At 39.5% G+C, this 23,369-nt stretch overlaps 1 protein-coding gene across 7 annotated transcripts in view; it reads right to left on the bottom strand.

The window, feature by feature from the left end:
• Nucleotides 1-23,369, bottom strand: part of RGS7 (regulator of G protein signaling 7) — a 507,900-nt gene that overhangs the window by 75,218 nt on the left and 409,313 nt on the right. For all 7 annotated transcript variants that reach the window (XM_019798898.2, XM_011223975.3, XM_034666669.1 and 4 more), the window contains 3 exons: nucleotides 7,934-7,998; nucleotides 7,007-7,083; nucleotides 6,820-6,901 (listed from right to left, as the gene is read on the bottom strand). In XM_019798898.2, the coding sequence (XP_019654457.1) occupies nucleotides 6,820-6,901; nucleotides 7,007-7,083; nucleotides 7,934-7,998 (224 nt within the window). The remainder of the gene's footprint in view (nucleotides 1-6,819; nucleotides 6,902-7,006; nucleotides 7,084-7,933; nucleotides 7,999-23,369) is intronic.

Here is a 23,369-nt window from a genome sequence, read left to right as displayed (position 1 = left end):
ATTTACAAGTTCTATATTTGTTAGAAGATTGCTCTTCTGCTATATAAAACACTGTATCATTTACCTTGTTTTTCTATTTTATTTTGTGGTGTGTATCATTTTGAACCTAAACATTAAAGAGATTAAAGTGATGGTTTTGTGTGATAATTAAAAGTCTGAAAGAACTTAAGTTGTACCATGAATATAACAAGTTAGTGAAAGTTGTAAATTAAATATAAGAATTATGGATGAGATGATGAAGTCACATGGAAGGTAATTTACTGTCAGTATATAATGAAGTCCCCTTCCCCCATGTAACGAGATATTATATGGTAATGAGATATTATATGTAAGGAGGATAAACAAACAACTACATGCAATAATATGAAAAAAATCTCATACAAAGATGTAAAATACGAAAGAGTGCAACTGATGATTCCATTTATATAAAGATTAAAAGTAGGCAAGCCTCTATAGAGCATGAGAAGTTACTGTTGTAGAGGGGATAGACTGGAATGGTCGCTAGGAGGACTCTGGGATTCTGGTAATGCTCTGTTTTTGTTTTGCTTTGTTTTGTTTTTAATCTGGATGCTTGTTATATGGCTGTGCTCAATTTGTGAAAATTCACTGAGTACTTATGCTTTATGCAATTTTCTGGATATAGTTTATACTTTAATAAAAGTTTAAAAGATACCTGTCCCTTGACCTTGTGCCAGGTTTCCTTACCTCTTCCCCAACAAAATGTGCCAAGCTGATGTCTCCCATAGCGTGTCTGCAGAAGTATTTGTAATTGTGGTCTTGTGCTCCACAGTTTGTGTTACAAATAATGTTCCTTTATACCACTGTCTCCAAAGTATAACTTTGGAGCTCCCACTGGGCAATGGCGAATTTTCAAGGTTAGCAGAAGGGTGACACATTATATACGGCCAACGTCTCTCAGTGCACACATCTGAATATGCCCAGAATTAAAATGGCCAGTGTTCCCTGGCAGCTCTTTGGATTAACTCTAAGTGGGTGTTAATTAACATGGTGGGGGGAGTCCTTTCACAACGTATACATAAATCAAATCACCACACACACACACACACACACACCACACACACACACACACACACACACACACACACAACTTCATCAGACTGCTTCATACTGATTTGAAGAAAAAAAACGTATAGAGAGTTTAAGCACCTCTCCCAGAATTATGGGACTATATATAAGGAAGAAAAAAGATTAAGAAATCTTACAATTGATAACTAATCCTCTTTTGACCCAGTTGCTTTCCACTGACAAAATGTTCCCGCCTCTGGGCCTCCATTGTTACACTTCAATTAATGATTTTCAAAGTTAATTTGAGAACCCCGAAACATCCCTTAAAAACTTTGTCCTATATCTGCAACTATTGGCACTTCCAGCTGGATGTTAGGTTGTCATACTCAGCATGCCCTAAAACAAACTCTGTATTCCAAATCCGCAACCACCTTTTAGAAAACTCCTTTGCAAATTTCATACTTCCACAATTTCTCAATTACTCAATTCAAAATTTCGCATTAAATTGTATCCTACAAAATGCAACATTTAAGCATTTAAGACATACTCTCTGCTCCTCAGACTGTGATCTGACAAATAGTAAAACAAGTATTCTGAAGTTAGTGTCAATGAAACCATTAAAGATGCTGATATGCAACTGGAAGTCATAGCCAGAGCAATCAGACAAGAAAACTAAATAAAAAGCATTCATGTCAGAGAGAAAGAAATAAAACTGTCTCTGTTTGCAAATGACATGATTATATATAAAAAATCCTCAAGAGTCCACCAAAAACCCTGTTAGAACTAATCAAGAAATTCATTAATTTGCAGGATTAAGTTGCAGGATAAAAAATAAACATACACAAATCAGTACTGTTTCTATACACTAACAATGAATTATTTGAAAAAGAAAGAAAGCAATCCTATTTATAATAGAATCAGACATAATAAAATCCTTGGGATAAATTTAAACCAAGGAGGTGAAAAACCTGTACACTGAAAACTGTAAGATACTGATGAAAGAGGCTGGAGAAGACATAAATAAATGGGGAGATATTCTGTGCTGATGGCTTGGAAGAATTAATATTGTCAAAATGTCCATACTATCTAAAGCTATCTGTAGTTTCAATGCAATCCACATCAATATTTAAAAGCTCCAAGTCTGCATTCCTCTGCTTATAATAGCAGGCTCCCTCCCCACTGCTGTATTGTTAGCTACATCACCCCGGATTCAAGTCTGTGCACCTCCTACCATCCAAATGGTGGTCACTGTTCTAATTGTAGATGTGCAGCATTCGTTTTCTCAGATCTCTGATTGATTTCTCAGGTGTTCAGAATGATTTGATAACTACGTAATTGTATTCAAGGGACAAGACACACTTAGGGCGCCCCTACTCCGCCATCTTATTATCTTCCCCTTTGTATCACTATTTTTATATGGATAAATACCTAGTAATGTCATTGCTGGTCACAGGATAATTCTATTTTTAACTTTTTGAGCAACCTCCATACTGTTTTCCAGAGTGCCTGCACCAGTTTGCACTCCCACCAACATCTGCATCCTCGCCAACATCTGTTATTTCCTGAGTTGTTCATTTTAGCCATTTTGACCAGTGTGAGGTGGTATCTCACTGTGGTTTTGATTTATACCCTGATCATGAGTGATGTTGAACATTTTTTCATATGTCTGTTGGCCATTTGTATGTCTTCTCTGGAGAAATGTCTGTTCATGTCTGCTGCCCATTTCTTGACTGGATTTTTTGTTTTTTGGGTGTTGAGTTTGTTAAGTTCTTTTTTATATTGTGATTTCATTTTCCAGTTTTTTTCCACATTGGTCACCCAGAACCCAACATGGGGTAAAAAAACTAAGCCCCATTCCAACTCTACCTAATTAAATTTCCAAAATATGAAGGCACTTTTTTTGGGTCCTCTTATCCTTATGGCCGCTAATCCCTAATAATTTCACGATTTCTTTACTTCTTATTTTTGACTTTGCCCCTTCCCTATTTACCTCAACTACAGTTCAACCACATTTTTTTTTAAAAGTACGGTTTCTAGAACTGAGTACAAAACTCTAAAATTGAGTTCCTTAGCACGGTGACAAGCATAATTTTTACTTCAATTAAACTAGTTCCCAAAATTCTGTTAATACAGACTATGAATGCATTAGCCCTGGAAGGACTTCATAAAAATATTGAAACATTACATACACTAATTAACACAAATTCCAAATTACCTTTGACATTTACTACAATTTGGTGTACTTCTTCCAGTATCTTCTTGAGTAGTTAGTTTTTGACAATTCTATCTGGAATCCCTGACAACTGAAGAGTCCCTCTTGGTGTTAATGACTTCATTTATTTATCTACTTTCCTGCAGTAAACATGGCATGTTCAGAGAAGCCAGACTGATTTCATAATGGTAGTTAAGTGCAATAGATTGATTTTACTGTGTTAAGTGACCTCATGGTTTTTTAACAAGTAAAATCATATTACATATATTTTCTATATCTTCAAGTGGAAATTCATGTAATATGCTATAATATTTTAAATTAATTTTTAAAGTATACTTTAAAGACTCTGAGTTGCTGTCTGAGATTTCCCTTTCCCTACCACATTTCTAGCTAATGGCTTTCAACCTATTTTTGATTGAATAAATGCCAGAGTAAAACCAGATGAAATCAAAGCAAACCAAACAACACAATGTAGCAGATCACCTTGAATTAGTAAAAGCTTCATGAGGATTAACTGTTCCCTGTTATATTTTTTTATTGAAATGTTATTAGTAGGATTGTATAAGAAGAAGTCAAATGAAAAATGTCAACAAATATTACTATTAAAATAACTCCATTTCTGGTTTTTGAAAACAAAGATAGTTTATATATTAATGAAGCTAAACCAATCCAGGAAAATATAATTTTGTAACTTAAAAGCCTTTCAATTAAATTGTGTTATAAATCTGTGAAATTTGAATAGAGGGTTTTTTTTTTTAAAGATTTTTTATTTGACAGAGATAGAGACAGCCAGCGAGAGAGGGAACACAAGCAGGGGGAGTGGGAGAGGGAGAAGCAGGTTCCCAGTGGAGGAGCCTGATGTGGGGCTCGATCCCATAACGCCGGGATCACGCCCTGAGCCAAAGGCAGACGCTTAACCGCTGTGCCACCCAGGCGCCCCCGAGGGTTTTTAAAATTCTAATGGGAATATCAATCTCCAGATTTTAAGACTTATAGTGGTCAGTTCATATTTTTATAATTCGTCTTTTTAAAATCAAAATAAAAATAAGGGCATTCTTTGTGATCTCTCTCATGTACGAATAATTTATGTAAACTAGATTTATTTATATCTTTATAAAAATGTTGGATTGTTCTTGAAATAGTATTAGATGACACAAGATTATCCTGAATATAGAGATAGTATTATTATATCAACAGTACTGGAACTGGTCCTTTAGGGTTCATATTGTTTAAGCACACCTGACCATGTTGTTCTCTATCTGGCAGTGGGATTCCCCAAGATCAGGATGTGGGGCCTACAATTTGAAAGATGGCTTGAACTCTGGGCTCTTGAAAATAGCAACATGAACGAGAAAAGAATATTCAAAAGCCACGAGTAAAATATACAAGTAAAATACACCTATACCAAGACACCTGTAAACACAGCCATATCACAGGTGCAGTCCTACTAACTCTTCATCCCTTCTTTTTGCAGCACGGAGGCACGCAGTGAGGGTATCACTCTTGCTGCCACTGCTTTCTTTAACTAGAGCCCCTCTGCTTCCCCATGGCTCCTCTTCCTCTGTGACTCAGACTGCGGAGTAGGAGATGGTTGGTTCCGGCGTGGCTCTGCTGCTACTAGCGTGTGGACACGAGCAAGTCATGTAAATCCATGACCGTCTGTATTTCCCCCCAGAAAACAAATGTGCAGTCATGTCTGTCTTAAAGTGTTTGTGACTCTGCTCGTAAAACGCTTCCACTGGACGTGAGTTTTAGGAATCAAGTACTATGTTCTAATCAACATTTCATACAGCAAAATGTCTGGCACATATCGATACAGAATGAATGGTATTTTCGCATGATGTCGCACAGGCAGACTGTTTCAGGACGTCCAGATATGGCTTTTGAGGGAAACAGTGCTTAGTTATTGCATTGGCAGATGGCTACAGGACTGATGAATTAACAAGCGGGGGACAGAGGCTATCCCTCAGAGAGTTTGACAAGTTTCAGAGGTGAACAGAGAATAATCCCTTTGAAGAGGGGAGTCAACACAATCAGACCACCCCAGGTAAGCTCGTTGGTAAACATCAAGGAAGGCCATGTTCTTGTAATTCTCCTATTGCCTAAACCTAGGACACAGATTCCAAGTTCCCGATGAATAGCCAAATAAAGTGGAAAGTGTAGCAGAAACCAAGAGTTCAGCAGTAAAAGACTGATACTAAGAGATCCCACAGATTAGCGTCCCCCACATCAGCACCTGCTGTCATCAGTACCTAGAAGCTGAGTAAGGGAGATGGAGGCCTTGGCTTCAGGGTGGTTCTCCCTCAGGGTGCGCCTCAGGATGATTTTCTGATTGGAAGCCTAGTGAGGGGTGCAGCATGGGACCCCCTGGAGAGCACTCCTATGTGCTCCTTGCTGAAAGGACACACAGAAGACTGGACAGAGCCAAAACAACTGGGAACAGGTTCTGCCTCCAAGAGGGGCACACAGAGGGCCAGGGACCAGCTGAGGACCTCGGAGGGGATGGAGCAGAGGAGTGGGTGGAGGTGGGATCAATGCACACGCTCTGTGAGCTTGACTGTTTGCCATGGAATGGATGTGGGCAGTGCAGGGAAGTCAGGGAGCGAGTCCTCTTAGGTTGCCAGGAGGCTGCGGGCCATCGAAGCTGAATAAGGCTAGAGATGGGCCACCAGATGTTGGGGGGCATAAAGCGGATACACACAGGAACATAATGTATTGACTCATTTCTAGAGACTGCTTAAAACAAACAAACAAGGAAAAATCCTACTTCATATTCTTGCGACAATTATGCGCATGACCTCATAATCCTTTTTCACCATGAGCAGAAAACTGGAGCTGAACATTGAGCAGGGGAGCCAGTTAATCCTAATTCTACTCTTTTGGGAATTCAAAGAGAGAAAAATTCAATGTAGAATTTAACAACTGCACTGCTATCTAAAATTGAAACACACACACATATATAAAGAAATCTTTGGAAAGCAGGCCTACTTTGGTCCGATCCTGAAGGTAGTTGAGAGGAAAGGTTTTAAAATATTCTCATCAGTCTTGATTTGTCTCATGCTGTGAACCTGATATTTTTTCTGTATTTATGTAAATATTATTCTCTAATGCCTTGTCTGTATTTAAATAAATATATAGAAGATAAACACATAATATCAAAATAGAAAGAAACATATGAGATTAGACATTTTTTCTTATGATGCTCATAACCAGTGTTGAATTCCTTACACAAAGCTTTCTGGTATTAATCAAGGACATTCATTATTTGTTACTCTGAGTCACGTGGTTTACGTAAGACTGCTTTGTTGCAGTCTTTTTTCCCTCAAGGGTATAAAAGTATCACGCACCTCAAACGCCAAGAGTTATGCTGTGGCGGAGAAATGCATAGCTTTATAAATTAAACATTACACCACTGAATTCTGGTTATCTTACACGAAAGTGGCAATCTTTTCTTAACGAAATCACCAAGATCTGGGGAAGAGCAATAGGGCTACCATATCGTTTCCTCACTTTTTCAGGCATCCTTCAGTTTCCAAAGGCTCAGATTATGAACTGGAGGTAACATTTGCACATTTGCTTACCACAGGCCTGTGGACGTCCCAGAACGCTCTCTCTTGGCTATCAAGGATCTTCCTTTCAATCTTGTCTCTCTTCTTGTCCACTCTGTCAACAGGTAACAATGAATAGTGAGTAATGTTAACTGTAGCACTTCTCTGGACAAAAGGCCACAACGTGAACAAATTTTCCAAAAGACTCACAAGGACTCACTTTGCTTGTGCTTCTGCTTGCATGAAAATGAACTCCCACTTCCGAGCAAATGCTCTCTGCAGCCTGGCCAGGCTCTCCTGGAAAATATACCACAGGTGAAGACGTTCTGGGGCTCACTTCTCATTTACCTACTGTGTACATGTATGAAGAGAGCAACTATAGAATTTCTAAAGTCTTAAGTGTGCTCCTTCTGAATGATAAGTCATGCCCACTGAATGCAGCTCATCTTCAGATTAACAGTCAGAGGAAACAGGGAAACCTGTCACAAATACTGATTTTATGAACAATTGACTTTAGAGAACACAAGTAAACATCTAAAATGCGAAAATTACTTTATATAAAAAAAGTGCTCAAGACTAACCCCCTGGATTTTTCTGTGCCCATATCAGTGGGCAACAGGAAAGCAATGCATTTCTAGTAATGATTCAGTCCGTCTATCCAGTTCCCGACAAGAATGTAAACCCTCCCCAGCCTAGTAACCGTTTCTCGTCAGGGATTCAAAGTCAGTAAATCACAGCACGGCAATTGTCTGAACGAGTCACATCAGATTAATTTTATCTGCTGACGGTGGCCAACCTGAAGGTTCGGCAAGAGCTGTTTACTCAAAGTAAATGCCTTTTATTTCTCTAAGTTTGGATGTCTTCACTATACACAGGACACATCGAACGTTTCTGCACTTAAGTCGAGTTTGGCAAGACATGCTTCTCCCTTCTCCTCTGAGGTTGTGTGTCTAGAAGTTCATGATCCCCAGCACGGAGGATGAGACGAAGCAAGCAAGTCAGGGATTTGAGCCATGATGATGCCTGATCCTGGAAATCTGGTCCTTAAAATCCAGGGTGTAAAGCCAACAGAGTCTCTGGAAATGACCATAGGCCTTATTCCGGTTCGTTTTATGACTTTCTTTGCCAGAAAGTCCTGAGTACTTACGGCTTCATAGTCTGCTAATTCCAGCCGTGCCTTGTTTTGCATTGTTCTCTTGCAGAGGTAAACCGCTAAAAGAAAAAAAAATCAATCACTTCTTGCCCGCTTATTAACTGGAGGAACTCATTAAAAATAAAAATACAGCATTAGAAATCAAGACATCTTGGTCTCTGTCCCTTTTTTCCAGTAATAATTTTCTATCTTTATATCTTTTTGACAAAAATAAATAATTGGTAACATTTTTACTGAAATTCAAACATAGTGGTATTTATGAGAAAATAGATACGTTCAGATATGTTTAGAAAGTTGGTAACTCTATTAACATAAACTGAAGGCTTCTTGTCATCTCCTTTGCTATGCTTCACCGTCATCAACTGTTTTGTCACTAGGAGAGAGAAACTATAACATCTTCCCTAACTACAACACAACCACCTTTTAATTCCATTTTTCTGAGAACTCAGTATCCTTGCTACCAGGGAAAGTCCACTTGGGCAGGAGATTTATGGGACAGGTGCCAGAAAGAGGGAGGAGAGAGAGAGAGAGCTCTACAATGGCACTGCCACTGAAAAATCACATTTCTTTACTTATTTCAGGATTATTAGCAATGCTTATGATAATATCAAGACATTCAGAGCCCTCTGGGATAGTCCTGATTTCCAGGACACTGTTTGCAATTTTTCCATAATATATGATAGTTGAGTCTCATGAAATTCAAGAGAAGCTATACATGTTAGATGCTGAATAAATCTGCTGGATGAGGACTGTCAAATATGACTTTTTGTAAGGTTAGTTCCGGGGGTGTCCTTATAATTACCACCATTGCACTAAGTCGTGGTACCCTCAGTTTTTGATCAACTCCAGCTGATATCACTAAGAAAATATCTTATGCGGAAAATCTGAGATCTCTGCAAGCGCTGATGCTGTGTATTCAATTTCTGTCCTCTAATGTTTCCTTTCTGAAGGTCAAGGCCAAGGAGAAAGCCAACCATGGACCGATTCTAACAAGACTACAGACACTAAGAACCCAGGAGATGATCTGAGAACACTTCTTTCTACAATCTATCATGGGAATTTTATTTTTCCACTAGTATTAGTAATTTTCAAAATTGCTAATTCTCAAAATTAATAAAATGTAATACATATTGTTATGAAACTCTCCTTTTAATTATTTCAAGTTTACTGTGTGAGCGAATCCTTCCCCAGTCCTTGAATAAAAACTCAAGCAGCATCCACAGGCTTGTTTGTCACTCAGGTAATTCAAAAGCCCCAACTTATGGAGGGACCATCCCAAGGAATCGTCAAAGATTCAAGCCTGGTGTAAAGTCTTAAGGTCTTCCCCTCTCCCCAGCTTCTGTGAGAGAAGCGTGACTGTCTTCTTTGTTCACCTTGTTCTGTGTCCCCAGCAAGTATTGCTGACCAAGGCTTCGAACCTCCTGGGGTTGGAGTATAGGGAGGAAGGAGAGGAGAGCGGGTGCTGCCATTCTTGTTTGACTGACACCAGTGTGGTGATCTCGTGTGGCCATTCTCTGGTCTTGGCAGATGAGTTTTAAAGCTGATTATGTTTCTCATGTTACTTTGTGGGATGCTTTGGAGAAACCCCACGCCACCCTTGCTGGGAATCTCTCACCTGCTGCGCCGTTGTAGGGGCTGACCACTGCCACAGCCCTTGGACTATACCTCTGGCCTCTCTCTGCAGCGTGTTTGCCTGTCCAGGCTGTTCTCTAGGACAGGACTCGCTGTCGTATATGGCTTAAATTACACACGAGAGAAACACTCATGCACTCTTTGCCCTGAAAGTAGACCACAGAACATAGCCACTTCCTTTTAATTCCTCTACCCATAACCAGATGGCCTGTCTCATGTCTCTTGTAACACCAAGGCCTGGAGTTCGTGATCCGTTGTGTCCCCAGGAGTGGGTGAGACACGTCAAGCACTCTCAGAAAGCCCTTGAAATCTTTGTCATGGGGCTTGAGATGAGGGACATCCCCACTCATTCTTCCCACTTGGGTTGCTGGGGGCAAAGACTCCTGACATCTGAACAGCTACAGAATCAGTCTTGAAGCCAACATGTCCCCCTTTAATGCACGCAGCGGGAGCTGACAGCAGCTAGTGTGGCAATGTGTATGTCAGTCTAGAATAGCACTTTCACATCTGCTCTTGATCCACTTCACACTTCGGCTGGATTTCCATTTCACCATCGCGTTACAACAATCACTTTCCACTCATCAGAAGAGCAGATACGTTCGGGCGACAATAACTCGTTCTGGACGTAGAGCAGTGAAAGAGCACCGCGGTGGGCACCTGAACAGTGAAGTCTTTTCGGGAAGGATTTTGACAACGCGTAAGAAAGCCTTAAAACATTCATGGCCATTGTTCCAGGACCCGCGCTTCTGAGAATGTAACCCAGCGAAACAGCATGAAACGCAGAGATGTGAGCCTCCAGGCTATGGGTACAGGAACACAGGGGACAAGGGATGCATGGGTATTTGTTCGGTTAAATGGACTGCCATTAAAAATGATGCACACAGCTTGTTTTACTTTGAAGTTGAAATAGTTTAAATTTTAAAATCCTTATCCCTCATGCAAAAGTGAAGACGATGCAGAAAAAAAAAATTCTAAAGAAAAAAATCAATCTAATCTCACTTCTGTCATTATTTGGCACATTATTTGGCTTTTCCCTTCTATATACATCTACACACGTACACATGAATATCTGTATTACATAGAAACTTCATCTGCATATATTTATGTAAAACTGTACTACACATGCTATCCTCTAATGTTATATTTGGCTAACTTCTTATCAATCAGTGTTGTTCTATAACACCCTGAAAAATTACTGCATGATAATCCATTTATCATATATTTAAATGAGTCCTTATTGTTGGACACTTGGATTATATCGTTTGTCTTGCAATTATTTATTAATGCTTCTGCAAACATGTACATATGGCTATATGTTTATTTTTTAGGTATTTGATAATTTCCTACAGTGTCATTGCTGAACGAGGGGGTGTGTACCTTTCAAGTTCTCTGATCTGTGTAACCAAATTCCATCGTCTAAGCATGAGTATGTCTTGCTTAAACTCTGGAGAGTCCATTTTCAGCAAAGCAATCAGAGTTGTTCTGGTAAGACTTAAATCAGATTTCATTGTATTCAAACTCCCCATTTTTCATCTACTTCCTATCTTGCCTCACGTCCATTAATGACCAAAGTCCCTGGGTGCCCATTTCATCATCCTGGGACCTCGCTGGCAAACTGGCCTTAAACAGCGGCCGTGCCCCATCAGACACGTGCTCTCAGCGACACCTCTGTCCCCGCAGCCACAGCCCCTTTCCCATCGTCCTTCTCCACACAACTTTCTGCCTCCTCACATACAACTTCAGTATCCGTTTACGGAGGCAGCATATCCCACCTCATGGGAATGCCAGCTCCGCGAGCCAGAGAGGTCTGCTTGCTTTGTTTGCTCCTGTGTTCCCTTGCCTGGAACATACTTGGCACACACGACACTCAGGACATAGTTGCTGAGTAAAAACACCACTAAACGTTTCCTGTCTCTTCTCTTCTGCGAATTAGGTATTCATGGCTGCTGACTTTTCTCTTGGGGGATTTAGCTTTTCCTTATTAGACTTAAAGCCCATTCATACATTCTAATGACATTCTAAGAAACTAATATCAGATATATCTGTATCTATCTATCTATCTATATGCACGAAATATATTTCCCCATGTTTTTGAGAAGTTTAATAAATGATACAGACAATATTGAGTATACCTCAGCAAATACTGACTTAGTTTTAAATTATATGTTATTTAAATTAGATATTTATATATACATATAGCATTCATAGTGCATTTTCTGCAACCTGCTTTTCTACTCCACCCAGGCACTTTCCGTGGCTCGTGTGTCTTCACGGCGCTGGTCTATCCTGTGAACGCGGCACTCACCGTTTAAGCCATACACCTATTATTAATTCTTGGACTGTTTTCCTTTGCTCTTTCTTTTTTCTTCTTCTCAGTTTTATTGAGACATAACTGACATGCAGCACTGTATGTGTTTAAAGTGCACAGTGTAATGGCAAGACTCACGTAATTGTGAAATGATCACCACAGTAAGTCCAGTTAACATCCATCATTTCATTTACATACAAAAAAAAAAGGTTTTTTCCTTCGTGATGAGAACTTTTAGGATCTCCTCTCTCAGCCACTTTCAAACGGACCATAGAGCAGTGTTCGCCATAGTCTGCACGGTGACAGGACATCCTCAGAACTTGGTCTTATAGATGATGTTTTGTACACTTTGACCTCATTCCTCCAATTCCCCTACCTCCCACCCCTTGCCTCTGATCTTTTCCTTTTTACCTATGAGTGTGTGTGTGTTTTAACATTCCGTATATAAGTGAGATAATGCTTCCATATTTTGGAGGTGTTAACAAATAGCAATTCCATATAGGCTCTGATTAACATATATCCTTGGAATTGGTAGCAGGGCTTTGCAGGACAAGCACAGTCGGAATTTTTAAGACCCCGCCAAACTTCTACCCACTCTACCCTCCCAGCAATATGCCAATATCCTCACCTTCATGCCAGACTTGAGTTTTGCCAATCTGGCTTGAGAGAGGTGCGTTCAAGTGGAACAATTTCATCATGTTTATCTGTTCTCTTAGATTTCCAGTATTTTCACATGATAGGTTTTAATGAAAAAAGATGAGTATGGATTGCCCCCTTCACTAATTTGGCTCTATTTAATACTTCGTACCGTCAGTTATTTTCATTTGATCTATATTGCAAGCCCTGGTTTCATTTTCTACTTGTATTTGCCTGGTATATCTGCTTTACCAACCTACTTTAACTGAAAGAGGCAGCATGTTTTCCTTATCTTCCTTGCAGACAGATATTACTGGATTTTATTTATGACCTACCCTAAAGATACCTGCTATTTTAAAAGATGAACTTAATTACATTCATTCTTGTAAGTTATATTTGTTCTTCCTCTTCTTATATCTTGATCTATCTCTCCCTGTGATTGTGATTTCTTTGTTTTCTACCTTTCGTTACATGGGATGAGTTTTCTTTAATTCCCCTTTTAATAATTAAGAAGTCATAAAACTTACCGTTCCGTTAGTGGCCATTCTTATGTGTTTAACAAATGTTTTATTTATTTTTCTTGAATTTCGGCCTCAGAAATAAACACTGTCTAATGTTTCCCCCACAATGATGAAGAAAATAATATATTTCTTTCTAAATTATTTAGTGACTAGAGTTTATTGTATGCTTTATTATAGTTTTTAAAAAATTAATTATAGTATTCACATTCCATTTGGAAATTACTTTTTTCACAATTACTTAGATCCTGGAGGGCATGGAGGGAAGGCTGTTGTCTCAGACAATTAAGAGAGAAAAACGTTGTCTTGGCACATTTTAAAAAACCTAGATTTGCTAAAAGTATTCTATCACAGCTCAGATCTTCCAAAAAGACAGAGCTATTACCCACGTGGCCACCCTTCTTATTTCTGGTTTCCTTTGGCATTGCTCACTTAGTTTGGACGAGGCCACTACACTGGTGAAGTTGACCTAGTGAATCCTGGGTTTGCTGTTGTAACTGTCAGCCAGCAAATCAACCCTGCAAGGACATTGCGTTGTTCCCCTAGTTCCTCCCTTTACTCTTGGGCTTGCTCCCGCATGTCTGAGAGCCCGAGCTGCTCTATGAAATCTGGGTCAGACACAACATCAGACAAGGTATAGGGCTGTCTCTTTGAGTGCTCTGCTTAAGCCTAAGAAACCTTAATCCAAGATGGGGCAAGCCTTTCTCTGCCTTCCTAAGACTTTTATCTCCAGCCCTCATGCATCGATGAATCATTAATGGGGTTGGTCAGAACTTCATCCAATTCTGTAAAGCTGCCCTAATTTCTTGAGAAGAGAAATTTTTAAGTCTGATGTCACCATCTTCCTTTCATTTGGCTAAATTCTATTGACTCCAGAATACATCTTTCAAGTAAGTGGTATATGGCATCATTCTCCAATTTCCACACTGTCCTAATAATTCTTTCTATTCTAGTTTTGCTTTCTTCTTATTCCACGCGGGGTTGGGGGAGGAGAAGAAATTTTGGACAATTTCCAGGAAGTATGGTGTACAAGTCAGTTCTTGCTTCTTACATCCTTCCCAAGATGCAAATATATTTTGTGATTATATCTAAACAAACATACCCTTAAGACCTCAATGATTTTTGGATTTTTTTTATAATAAAAAAACTTAAACAAAAACATTATCCTTAATTTCACTCTAAAGGAAAGGGATCTTCTTTCCTTCCTTATCTTCTTCAAGAACAGAATTTCCAAAATAATTCTTTGAAGTTATTTTAAACTTAATACAGTCCTATAAAATCTAATACTCATTTAATGACTCAACCATTAGAAATGCACTTGTAGAAATGAAACTTAAGGAATAACAATACTTTAGGGAATTTTATTTTTTTAAATTTATAAATGAACAGCAACTCAAACATCAATTAACTGAAAGAGAAATGAACACTTAACAGAAAATTAACTAGAGAACATATGATAAAAATAATTTTAAAATTACTTAATTTTCTGGTATGTTTTTTATAGATTTTTTAGATTTTATTTATTTATTTGAGAGAGAGAGTGTGTGTGTGAGAGAGCACAGATACGGGAAGTAAGGAGAGGGGCAGAGGAGAAGCAGACTCCCTGCTAAGCAGGGAACCTGACAAGGGGCTCGATCCCAGGACCCTGGGATCACGACCTGAGCTGAAGGCAGATGCTTCATGGACTGAGCCACCCAGGCACCCCCAAATTTTCTGATATGTGTTAATGAAGACCATGTTACTCCAAGTAGTAGAAAGAACTCACTCATGTATGAGATCGAATACCCTGACTAAAGATGAATCAACTTCAGAGGGATCTACTGCCGTCATTTAACACCTGGACTGTGGAAATCTTCAAACACCTGCTGCGAAGGTGTAGCCTTGAGAAGAAAGAATCCCTTTGGGAGACCCATGGGATCATAGCCAAGCACTGAGTATGAGAAGAGTTGGAGCTGTGGACCTCTCTCTCCTTTTCAAGGAAAAGGAAGTGTCCTTGGATGATTTTACCAGGCAGACTGCAACATTTTAGGGTGTTAAACACGTATTACCTTATCCAGAGCCTTGCATCAACGATCTCAGAGGAAAAAAAAAGGTGTTGTCATCTTTACTAAATTGACAGTAACAGTGAAATCCGGAGAGCCTAAATCCTCTCCAGAGCCATACAAAAAGAACTCGGCGAATCAGAGGGTTCTTGGGTTACGGCCACACCGCAGATACTAATCACTGGTAAACTACAAAGGCAGTGGCAATGGGAGCCCCCCATCAGCTCTCAGAGAGTGCTGAGAAGGGCAGAGGTCCTTTGCATGTTTCCACACGCATCCCTTTTTCTTAATTTCTGAGAATGTTGCCCCTAAATGTAGGAACTATTACTGTCACCGCGGATCTTATTTGAACCCCGTTCTCTGTGCATTCACCCACAAATTGTGTTACAGATCGTAGGCTCCAACCACTTAAACTGCTACACAAATGAAACAGAGCTGTTTATCTTTCTTTGTAAATATATCCACGGCTCGAAAAGGTTTGATGGCTTTTCTAAGGCTCATGAGTCTCAGCAATGTGTAATTCCTTAAGTTGCTGTGGATATTTTATTCTCCCCAAATTTACTTTCTTTATTTCTCTTAAAAATTATAGCTAATCATCATGATTTGCTGATTTGCCTGCTTGCTGAAATTTATTTGCAGCTCCCCAGTCGCCACTCGCGTGTTTTTATGATCACCCGCAGCCATTCGGAGCGGGGCAGAGCTGCGGGGCGCGCTTTCTCAGTCCAGGCGGCCCGGGGCAACGCTCTACCTTCCTGTTCCAGCTAACTCAGTCAAGAACCGTCCTTTTTAGGGTCTATTTAGTGCCACATTTTTGCATTTTTGTGCCTTTTCTGGGTGTGTGCTGTTTACAGTGAGTCCCAGGAAGAGTGCCGCAGAGCCTTCCAGTGTTCCTAAATGCAAGAAGACTGGGACGTGCTTTTGGGAGACGATGTGTATGTGGGATAAACGCTGTTTGTGAACGACTTAGGGTGCTGCTGGTTGTACGGTCCGTGTCTATTAGTCAAACATATATACGAACTAAGGTGTCTGTTGAAAGAAAAACACAACAAAGGTCTTTGTATTGATCGGTTGGCAAAATGGCATGACCAGAGGCTTGCAGGGACGGAACACTGCCCTTCCCCTAGGAGCAACGGCTCAGTACTCCCTGATGACGGCTTTGTGGCAGGTTTATAGAACGGACCCACCTAGAAGAACAAGAGTCAAGTGCATGTGTTTGTGTCTTATGCCCTCTGTCGGAGACTGGCGAGTAAAACAGGTCTTCTCTATGGTAACGAAGATGCCTATGAGACGTTCAGAAGCTCTGCGAGTNCGGTAACAAAGATGCCTATGAGACGTTCAGAAGCTCTGCGAGTTATCCGCCGCTAATTACCTGACTTCCCACTCTCTTATGTGGCATTATTACCTCTGTTGCTTGTAGCATTTAGCAGGGTTTTAAACCAATAGTGGATCTATTTTTTAACATAGCATAATAAAAATACCATAATTTAACTTTCATGGTATTTCTGAACCACTTTTACAAAGATTTTAAGAATCTTAGGATGAGAGGGGTCTATGTGGAATAATTATATGAGGAGAAGAACAGAATCTTTGCTTTATAAATTAGCCAATTAATCCTTCAAGCAACCCTATCAGGTGGGGGTATTGTCATTAAAATTGGGCACAGAGAGTTAACTTTTTCAAGTACACAGCTACTCAGCCACTGAATTGGAATGTGAACCCAGTTGTCTGGAAAAACCCATTCTATTTGGAGAAATATTCAGTACAAACTGAATCAAGGGTGTACCCTAAAATGTAAAGTAACTGGGAGAACAGTTTCATACATCTCCCAGCTGAAATAAGAGGCGGCGGGTGTTCAGGACAGTAGAAGGTTAAGAGCGGTAAAGCAGCCTGATGGAAGCAGACCAGGATTAGGGGGAGACAGAACTTTGCTAAACCTCTAAGGACCTGTTCCGCTAACTTCTATAAAGTTTGATTCTGCTCTTCGATTTTACCTGTTTATTTCTTTCCCTTCCTCTGGAACCTCTGATAGGTTCCTTCCACGCAACTTCCCCAGAGGCGTCTTGATCAAAGCATATTAGCAAAGTGGTCTGTGACCAGAGCAGCACCACAGACTGCAGATGGTAAATGATCCTAATTACGGTTATAAACCAGATTGCTCCACAAACGCAAGAAAAACACACAGCAGGTGAAAGCTAGGACTTTGACAGATGAACGGATGAGACAGCATCCTCAAAATCAGTAAGTGAGGCCTGTTCCTAGGCGGGTGACGAAGTTTTCTGTCCTTTCTGAGTCCGATTCCTGACAAATGGGAATTTTAATGTATTTTTTTCTGATTTCATAGGATGGCTGTGAAATTTGAAGGAAATGATCGATGTAAAGGACTTTTGAAAACGTATGAGGTATTATGCAAATGGAAGATTAAATGTATCTGCAGTGGAACCGATAATCAGCGTTTTAGCCAAGTCTGATGAAAATTCTAAGTATACCTCAGATTCAAAGGCACATCTAATTTTTGGAAATAAATTAAAATTTGACTTCATGACCTTGGCAATAATTCTGCTTTAAATATTCAACAGTACACTTATAATTTAGAATCTCTCTGTAATGCACTCATTTCTTTAAGCTATGACTAGCCAAACCACATTAAGAAGAAAAAATGGATGGATTTTCTTCAAATGTAGGATATAACTTTGTATCAATTGAAAGGTACTCTTTTGTTCATTCACTGTGCCAACTAAGGTTCTAGGCACAAGATACAGAGATAAACAATTCAGTCAGTGTTGCCTCAATCCTTATGTTTAACTGGGAGGAGACAAATATATAGGTAAACAATAATTATTTTTAATGTTTGCTATACACCTCATAGATAGGTGAATAACCACCATTATTTCCCAAGCCGATTTAGTGCACAAGTCATTTCCATGTGTCTCCTTTTCATCTCCTCTGTGCCTGACAGCTCTGGTGTGAGCTACAAAACATAGGTTTATTATATATATAATGTATAAATAGCAAATATATTAAATACATATGTATATATTTTATTAGACGGAAACACAAGGCTTAGGATGCAATAGGTTAGCCCAAGTTTTCAGAGGTAGCAAATGGAAGAGGCAGGTGTCAGCTCAAGGCTTTAGGACAAGAAGCTCATCATTTACCCCAGAGACTTAGCGAGCATGGGGAGTGTTCCCATCTAGCGAGGTGCTGGCCCTAGTGGAGGGTCTGTGGTAAAAATCCATCACACTGCTTCTTTATTTAGTGTTCATACAAATTAATTAGATCAGAGTATGGATGACATAGCCTATAATTCTATGTAAATGGTTCCCAAGCACATCTTATGTTTCTCTCACACACTTGGCTTCTATTCTCTTTTGAGGTTCATAATGATTATATGTCCATTTAGAATATGAAATTAAAACCAAGTATTCTAATTTGTCTTCATCATCTGACACATTTTGATAGACTTATGACATCTTACAATTTTGTCCCTTAAAATCTCTCTTGATGTTCTAGGAGAAGGGCTATTTTATGCCCACCTAACTGTAATTTCAAGCCTCACAGGACAAGCATAAAGGTCCTCACTGAAATTCAGAGATGGTCATTTCAAATGTTACTGTTTAAAATTTTTGTTAAAATTGCTGCTGTTAACAATTTTACATTTCACATTGTTTTCACTGTTTTTCAATTTAAGCATAGATAGTTGGCGTCTTTAAAGCTCCATATAATGCATTGGACCACATGGTAAACCCTAGGAATCAAAACTCCTCATTCATTCTATTACTCACTCACTCAATTAAATGTTTATTCAACACCTGCTGATTCTGGATATTGTCCTAGGCACAGGGGATACATAGTAAAGAAGATTTTGTCCTCAAACTTTCAAGCGACTCACAGTCCAGGGTGAGAGACAGCTGCCTGGCCCGTACAGCCAGACGGCCCGCTGCTCTGGGTGCAGTGGAGGCCAATACGTTTGCTGAATCTTAAAGGACCAGTTGTGTTAATCTAGCCATGAACCTTTCACATGACTCAGTTTTTCTTTGATTTTCTTCTCCTTTGCGGTATGGGAATAAATACGTTATGATACTTATAAATAAAGAAATCCTTAAGAAAAAAAATCTACTTCTAAGTAAAGCAACAGATGGATTTTTTATATATAGGAGCGCAGTAGAACTCTATTTCCTTTCTTTTCCCTTATTTATTTAGTTTATGTTAAAATCTTACATATTTCTCCCATAACGGGGCTTGAAATAAAAAAAAAATTAAACCACGCTTTTCTGGGTATTATTTTTGAATTAGTCTTAGTATCCTTTTATCTGAAATTTGTCATGCCCAACACTGCGCCAAGGATGTCCTCTGTGGAAGTGTAGACTTTAAAAGCTTTTGCTCATGCACTCACCTCAGGGGGGAGGGAAAAAAAGCATTACTTTAAATTTGACTCTAAAAATTTTAACATAAATTTAAATATTCATGAATCATATAATTCTGAAATGTAGATATCCACATTTAAAAATATAACTGTTAACCACTCTTTTGAATGTATCCAGTGGGCTCCGAATATCCAAGAAAAATACATGGACAAGTTCTTTCGTGGGAGGGATTTGCATTATTCTTTCTTCTTCTTGAACTCATGTGTTAATTACACTATCCTTATAGAATTGGTCACCTGTTAGTCTTCTGTATAACAATATATTTATAGATTAGTTGAAATTTTAAAATTTCCTATGATCATAAGGCTTCTATGAAAAATTTCTTCTGATTCCAGTCATCTTAATAAATATTATTAATCTATAGTTTATGAAAATGATATAAATATATTGCAAAATTTTCCAAATAATTATTTTTAAAAAGTGAAATTTTATTGCAAAATGTTCCTTAATATACAAGTTTTTTCTTAATCGGAAAATTTTCATGTCACTTAGAAAGACTACTTTAAAAAAAGGAGAAAACATAGTCCCTTAAATCTATGGTTCCCTGGAAACCTTGAGAAGTCTGTGAATACCTCCAGAGGAAAACGTATCCCTGTGCCAACTGTTTTAAAATTTCTGGTGTGATTTTCTTCCCTGAGAATGTCATTTTCAAGAGTGACTTTAAGTTGTCAAACATGAGATACATGAGTTTTTCATAACTGATACATTATTGTTGTCTGCCATTTGAATTTCACTTTGATTTAAATCCTAAAATTAATTATTTAAAAAATAATTAGTGCTTATTTTGATTTATCGATTTTTTATCATTAGTTCTTGCACCTCATTCTTTCCTTTTTGGTCTAATTTCCAAGATATAAATATAAGTCATTCCTTCTTTTTGGGAGTCAGAGTGGAGAGGAGACCAGAATCCACTGAATTTTTGTTAGCAAAATAATACATGAACTAAAAGTAAGCAGTGCATAACCTTCTCCCAAAAAAAAGAGAGCCTGTTGATGATATAAGCTCTGACATTCCTGAAAGCATGTTTGGCTGCATTTTTTGTGTGGTCGGCATGTAACAGTTCCTCTTTAACGCACAGACATACATCCAGGTGTGAGGAGTGAGTACAGAATAAGCTAACTTTCTTCTGTAGGTTTGGAATAAGTCTAATAACTTAGAGTAACTTGAGTATTTTTATTGACTAATGTTTGTCACCTGTAGTTTTACAAAAGGAAAACATTTGTTTTCTTTATGCCTTCCTACTACTCTCCGTAAATTTCAGGTGCTCTCAAATTGCCCTGAAAGATTAAGCAGTAGAAATCTTAATGTTAGAAAATCTGCTTTAAAAGAGAATACTTTTACTCTGTTATAGGGTAAACTGTTCTTTCCCTGGGGGTTGGGCAAAGAAGGTTTAGAAAAGGTTATGTGCATTTCCAAACACAGAATACTGACCATTAGTCAACCATGCTGGATAACGTGTGATATCAGCCTTCGACTATAGAAAAATAGTAAAGGCAGAGATGGATATAAATCTATTTTTTAAAACACTGAATGAAATACAATTCAGATTCTTTCCAATTTCAGTGCATAATTCATATTTAAAATGTCTCGCGCATTGTTAAATATACAAATATCATAAATGATGCTAAAACATTGCAGTGCATCTACTATTAAAGATTACCAGTAGCTACTACTTTTTGCAGCTCAGAGGGCAGAAAAATTAGAGACCACGAGATGCTGAAATGATCCGTATCACTACGGTTATGAACCTTGAAACTTAGAATGCACACCTTAAAATCAATTTCAAAGTTTCCAAGGAAACCGATGAAGATATTTCAAGACAAGATTAATGTGATTTGCAAATCAAAACCCACTTAAGACTGCTGTCACAGCATTATGTGCTAATTGGTGTTTGCCACATCTTTTAAGAAAGCCAGAAAAGAAAATCTTACTTCACGAACCCAGCAATAACTGAGACAGCAGCCCTCATTTTCTTCTCTGTCTGCTTTGTTACCATATTTTGAATATAATGAAGAATCTGTAAAAGAGGCCTTTGTTACTAAGATTTTGTAAAACCTTAAAAAAAAAGATAGAATAAGGGCATCAAAAAGCCCAGAAATCTGTGGGGTTGCAAAGACATAGGAAGAGAGAAAACTGATTGAACAAACATTTGTGACTGACGCTCTGTGAGGTGTAAAATGAGATTGGACTTTGAGATCCCATTTTATGGATGAGGAAACTGAAATTCCAAACAGTGAAGTCACTGACATGAGGTCACAGCTGTTAAATGCTGAGAAAGGATATGAAGCAGTGTTTCTGATTCCAAAACTCGTCTTCCCAGTGCCTCGTGCAGAAAGAACGGCAAGGAAAGTGCGGTGTGCTCAGGGTCCTCAGCGAAGTTCAGTCCTGAGCTGACGCATGCCCTGAATAAAGAGCTGCAGGTCGGAGGAAGGTCCTGCTGGAGGTCTGCTGGACGGTCAAGTTCCCGTGTGGACCCTGCCTGCTCCCTCTCCGTGACGGCCGGCTGACAAGATCAGCGACTGTCTCTCACCGACCTTTGTTCCTGCCCCCACGTGGCACGATGCCTTGCACACCCCCAGAAGCTCAGTGAGCATTTGTTGAGTTGCACTGATAGAATTGGTTGTCAGGTGTGAAATAAAATTAATTGGTGAGGATGTCAGTCGGGGCTTTGAATCTTCAATTTCTAACTTCCCACTGTCCACGTGACACCTGACGTGGTCCTGCTACTTATGTTGGACACAGTCTTCCGGAGGGAAGTCCTCTGTGTCTGCGTTCACTACAGTGGCCCGCGGCATAGAGATGCGACCCGGGGACCCGGATCTCTAAGCAAATGTCTATCACGTTTACGCCAAGTTTGTGCTGGTCTCTTTGGAAAGCGGTTGTGGAGCTGTTCACTCAGATATGTCCTGTGTTTCTGTCTGTCTGCGCTCTGGACGGGCTGCCAGTATCTCATTAAATGCCTCTCTGGGCACTGCACCAGCTGTCGGGTGGGACTTAACCTCCAAAGTGCACCCAGCAATTGCTAAGTCGCGTCCTGGTGATTCCTTTCCCAGCATTCCCTCCTGACGCGTTGTGCATTTGGGGGACTTCATAGGGTGGTTTGAACAGAGAATGGGAATAGTCAGCTGGGCAGGGGAATTCTCGGTCTTCCCCATAAACTAAGCAGACACATTGTTCTTTCTTAGCTGTCAAAATATGTCTAAAACAGAAGTATGCTTAAGAAGGGTTTGCAACAACAACAACAACAAGAAGAGTTTGTGAGTCTTGCCCTTTGCTTCCTCCCCGGGGAAACAGCCTGAGGTACAGCCCTGAACCTTGAAAAATAGCACAGTGATCTGGGAGTACAATGTGTTACCACTTCCATTGTAACAGCTGGGAGCTGGCCAAGGCTTTACAAAGAAACCAGAAAGCAACAGCAGGAGTTTGGACAGCCTTAGAAAATATTTCTTGGCTTAAAGAGAAATTTCTTTAACAAGAATCTGACACTTCAGACTTAGCATGAAAGCACAGACCAGGTCAACCACAGGAAATCCAGCTCGCCAGAATGGGTCCCATAACGGTAGCAGAAACACAGTGGGAGAGCACGCTGGGTGCACCTGGAGGCCCCACAAGAGTTGCGACCACTGAACACTCAGTTCCTGAAAATCTTTCCTGGTTGCTGCGTTAAACAGGGATTCAGCTCTCTTCCTACTTATCTCACTTTTTCATGTGTTCTGAATTTGGCCAATGATGAGGGCACGACCTTGGCCTGGCAAGTCCTGCCACTCTCTGGAACTTGGCTGCCTCATCATTCGCTGGGATGGACGACACAGGATCATCTCTCCGCCTCCCTCCAGCTCTGACATTTCGAGGCCGGAGGAAGTCATGGTC

This window comes from Ailuropoda melanoleuca, chromosome 8, assembly GCF_002007445.2.
Source record: "Ailuropoda melanoleuca isolate Jingjing chromosome 8, ASM200744v2, whole genome shotgun sequence".
Taxonomy (NCBI): domain Eukaryota; kingdom Metazoa; phylum Chordata; class Mammalia; order Carnivora; family Ursidae; genus Ailuropoda; species Ailuropoda melanoleuca.
This window is presented reverse-complemented; position numbering and strand designations above follow the sequence as displayed.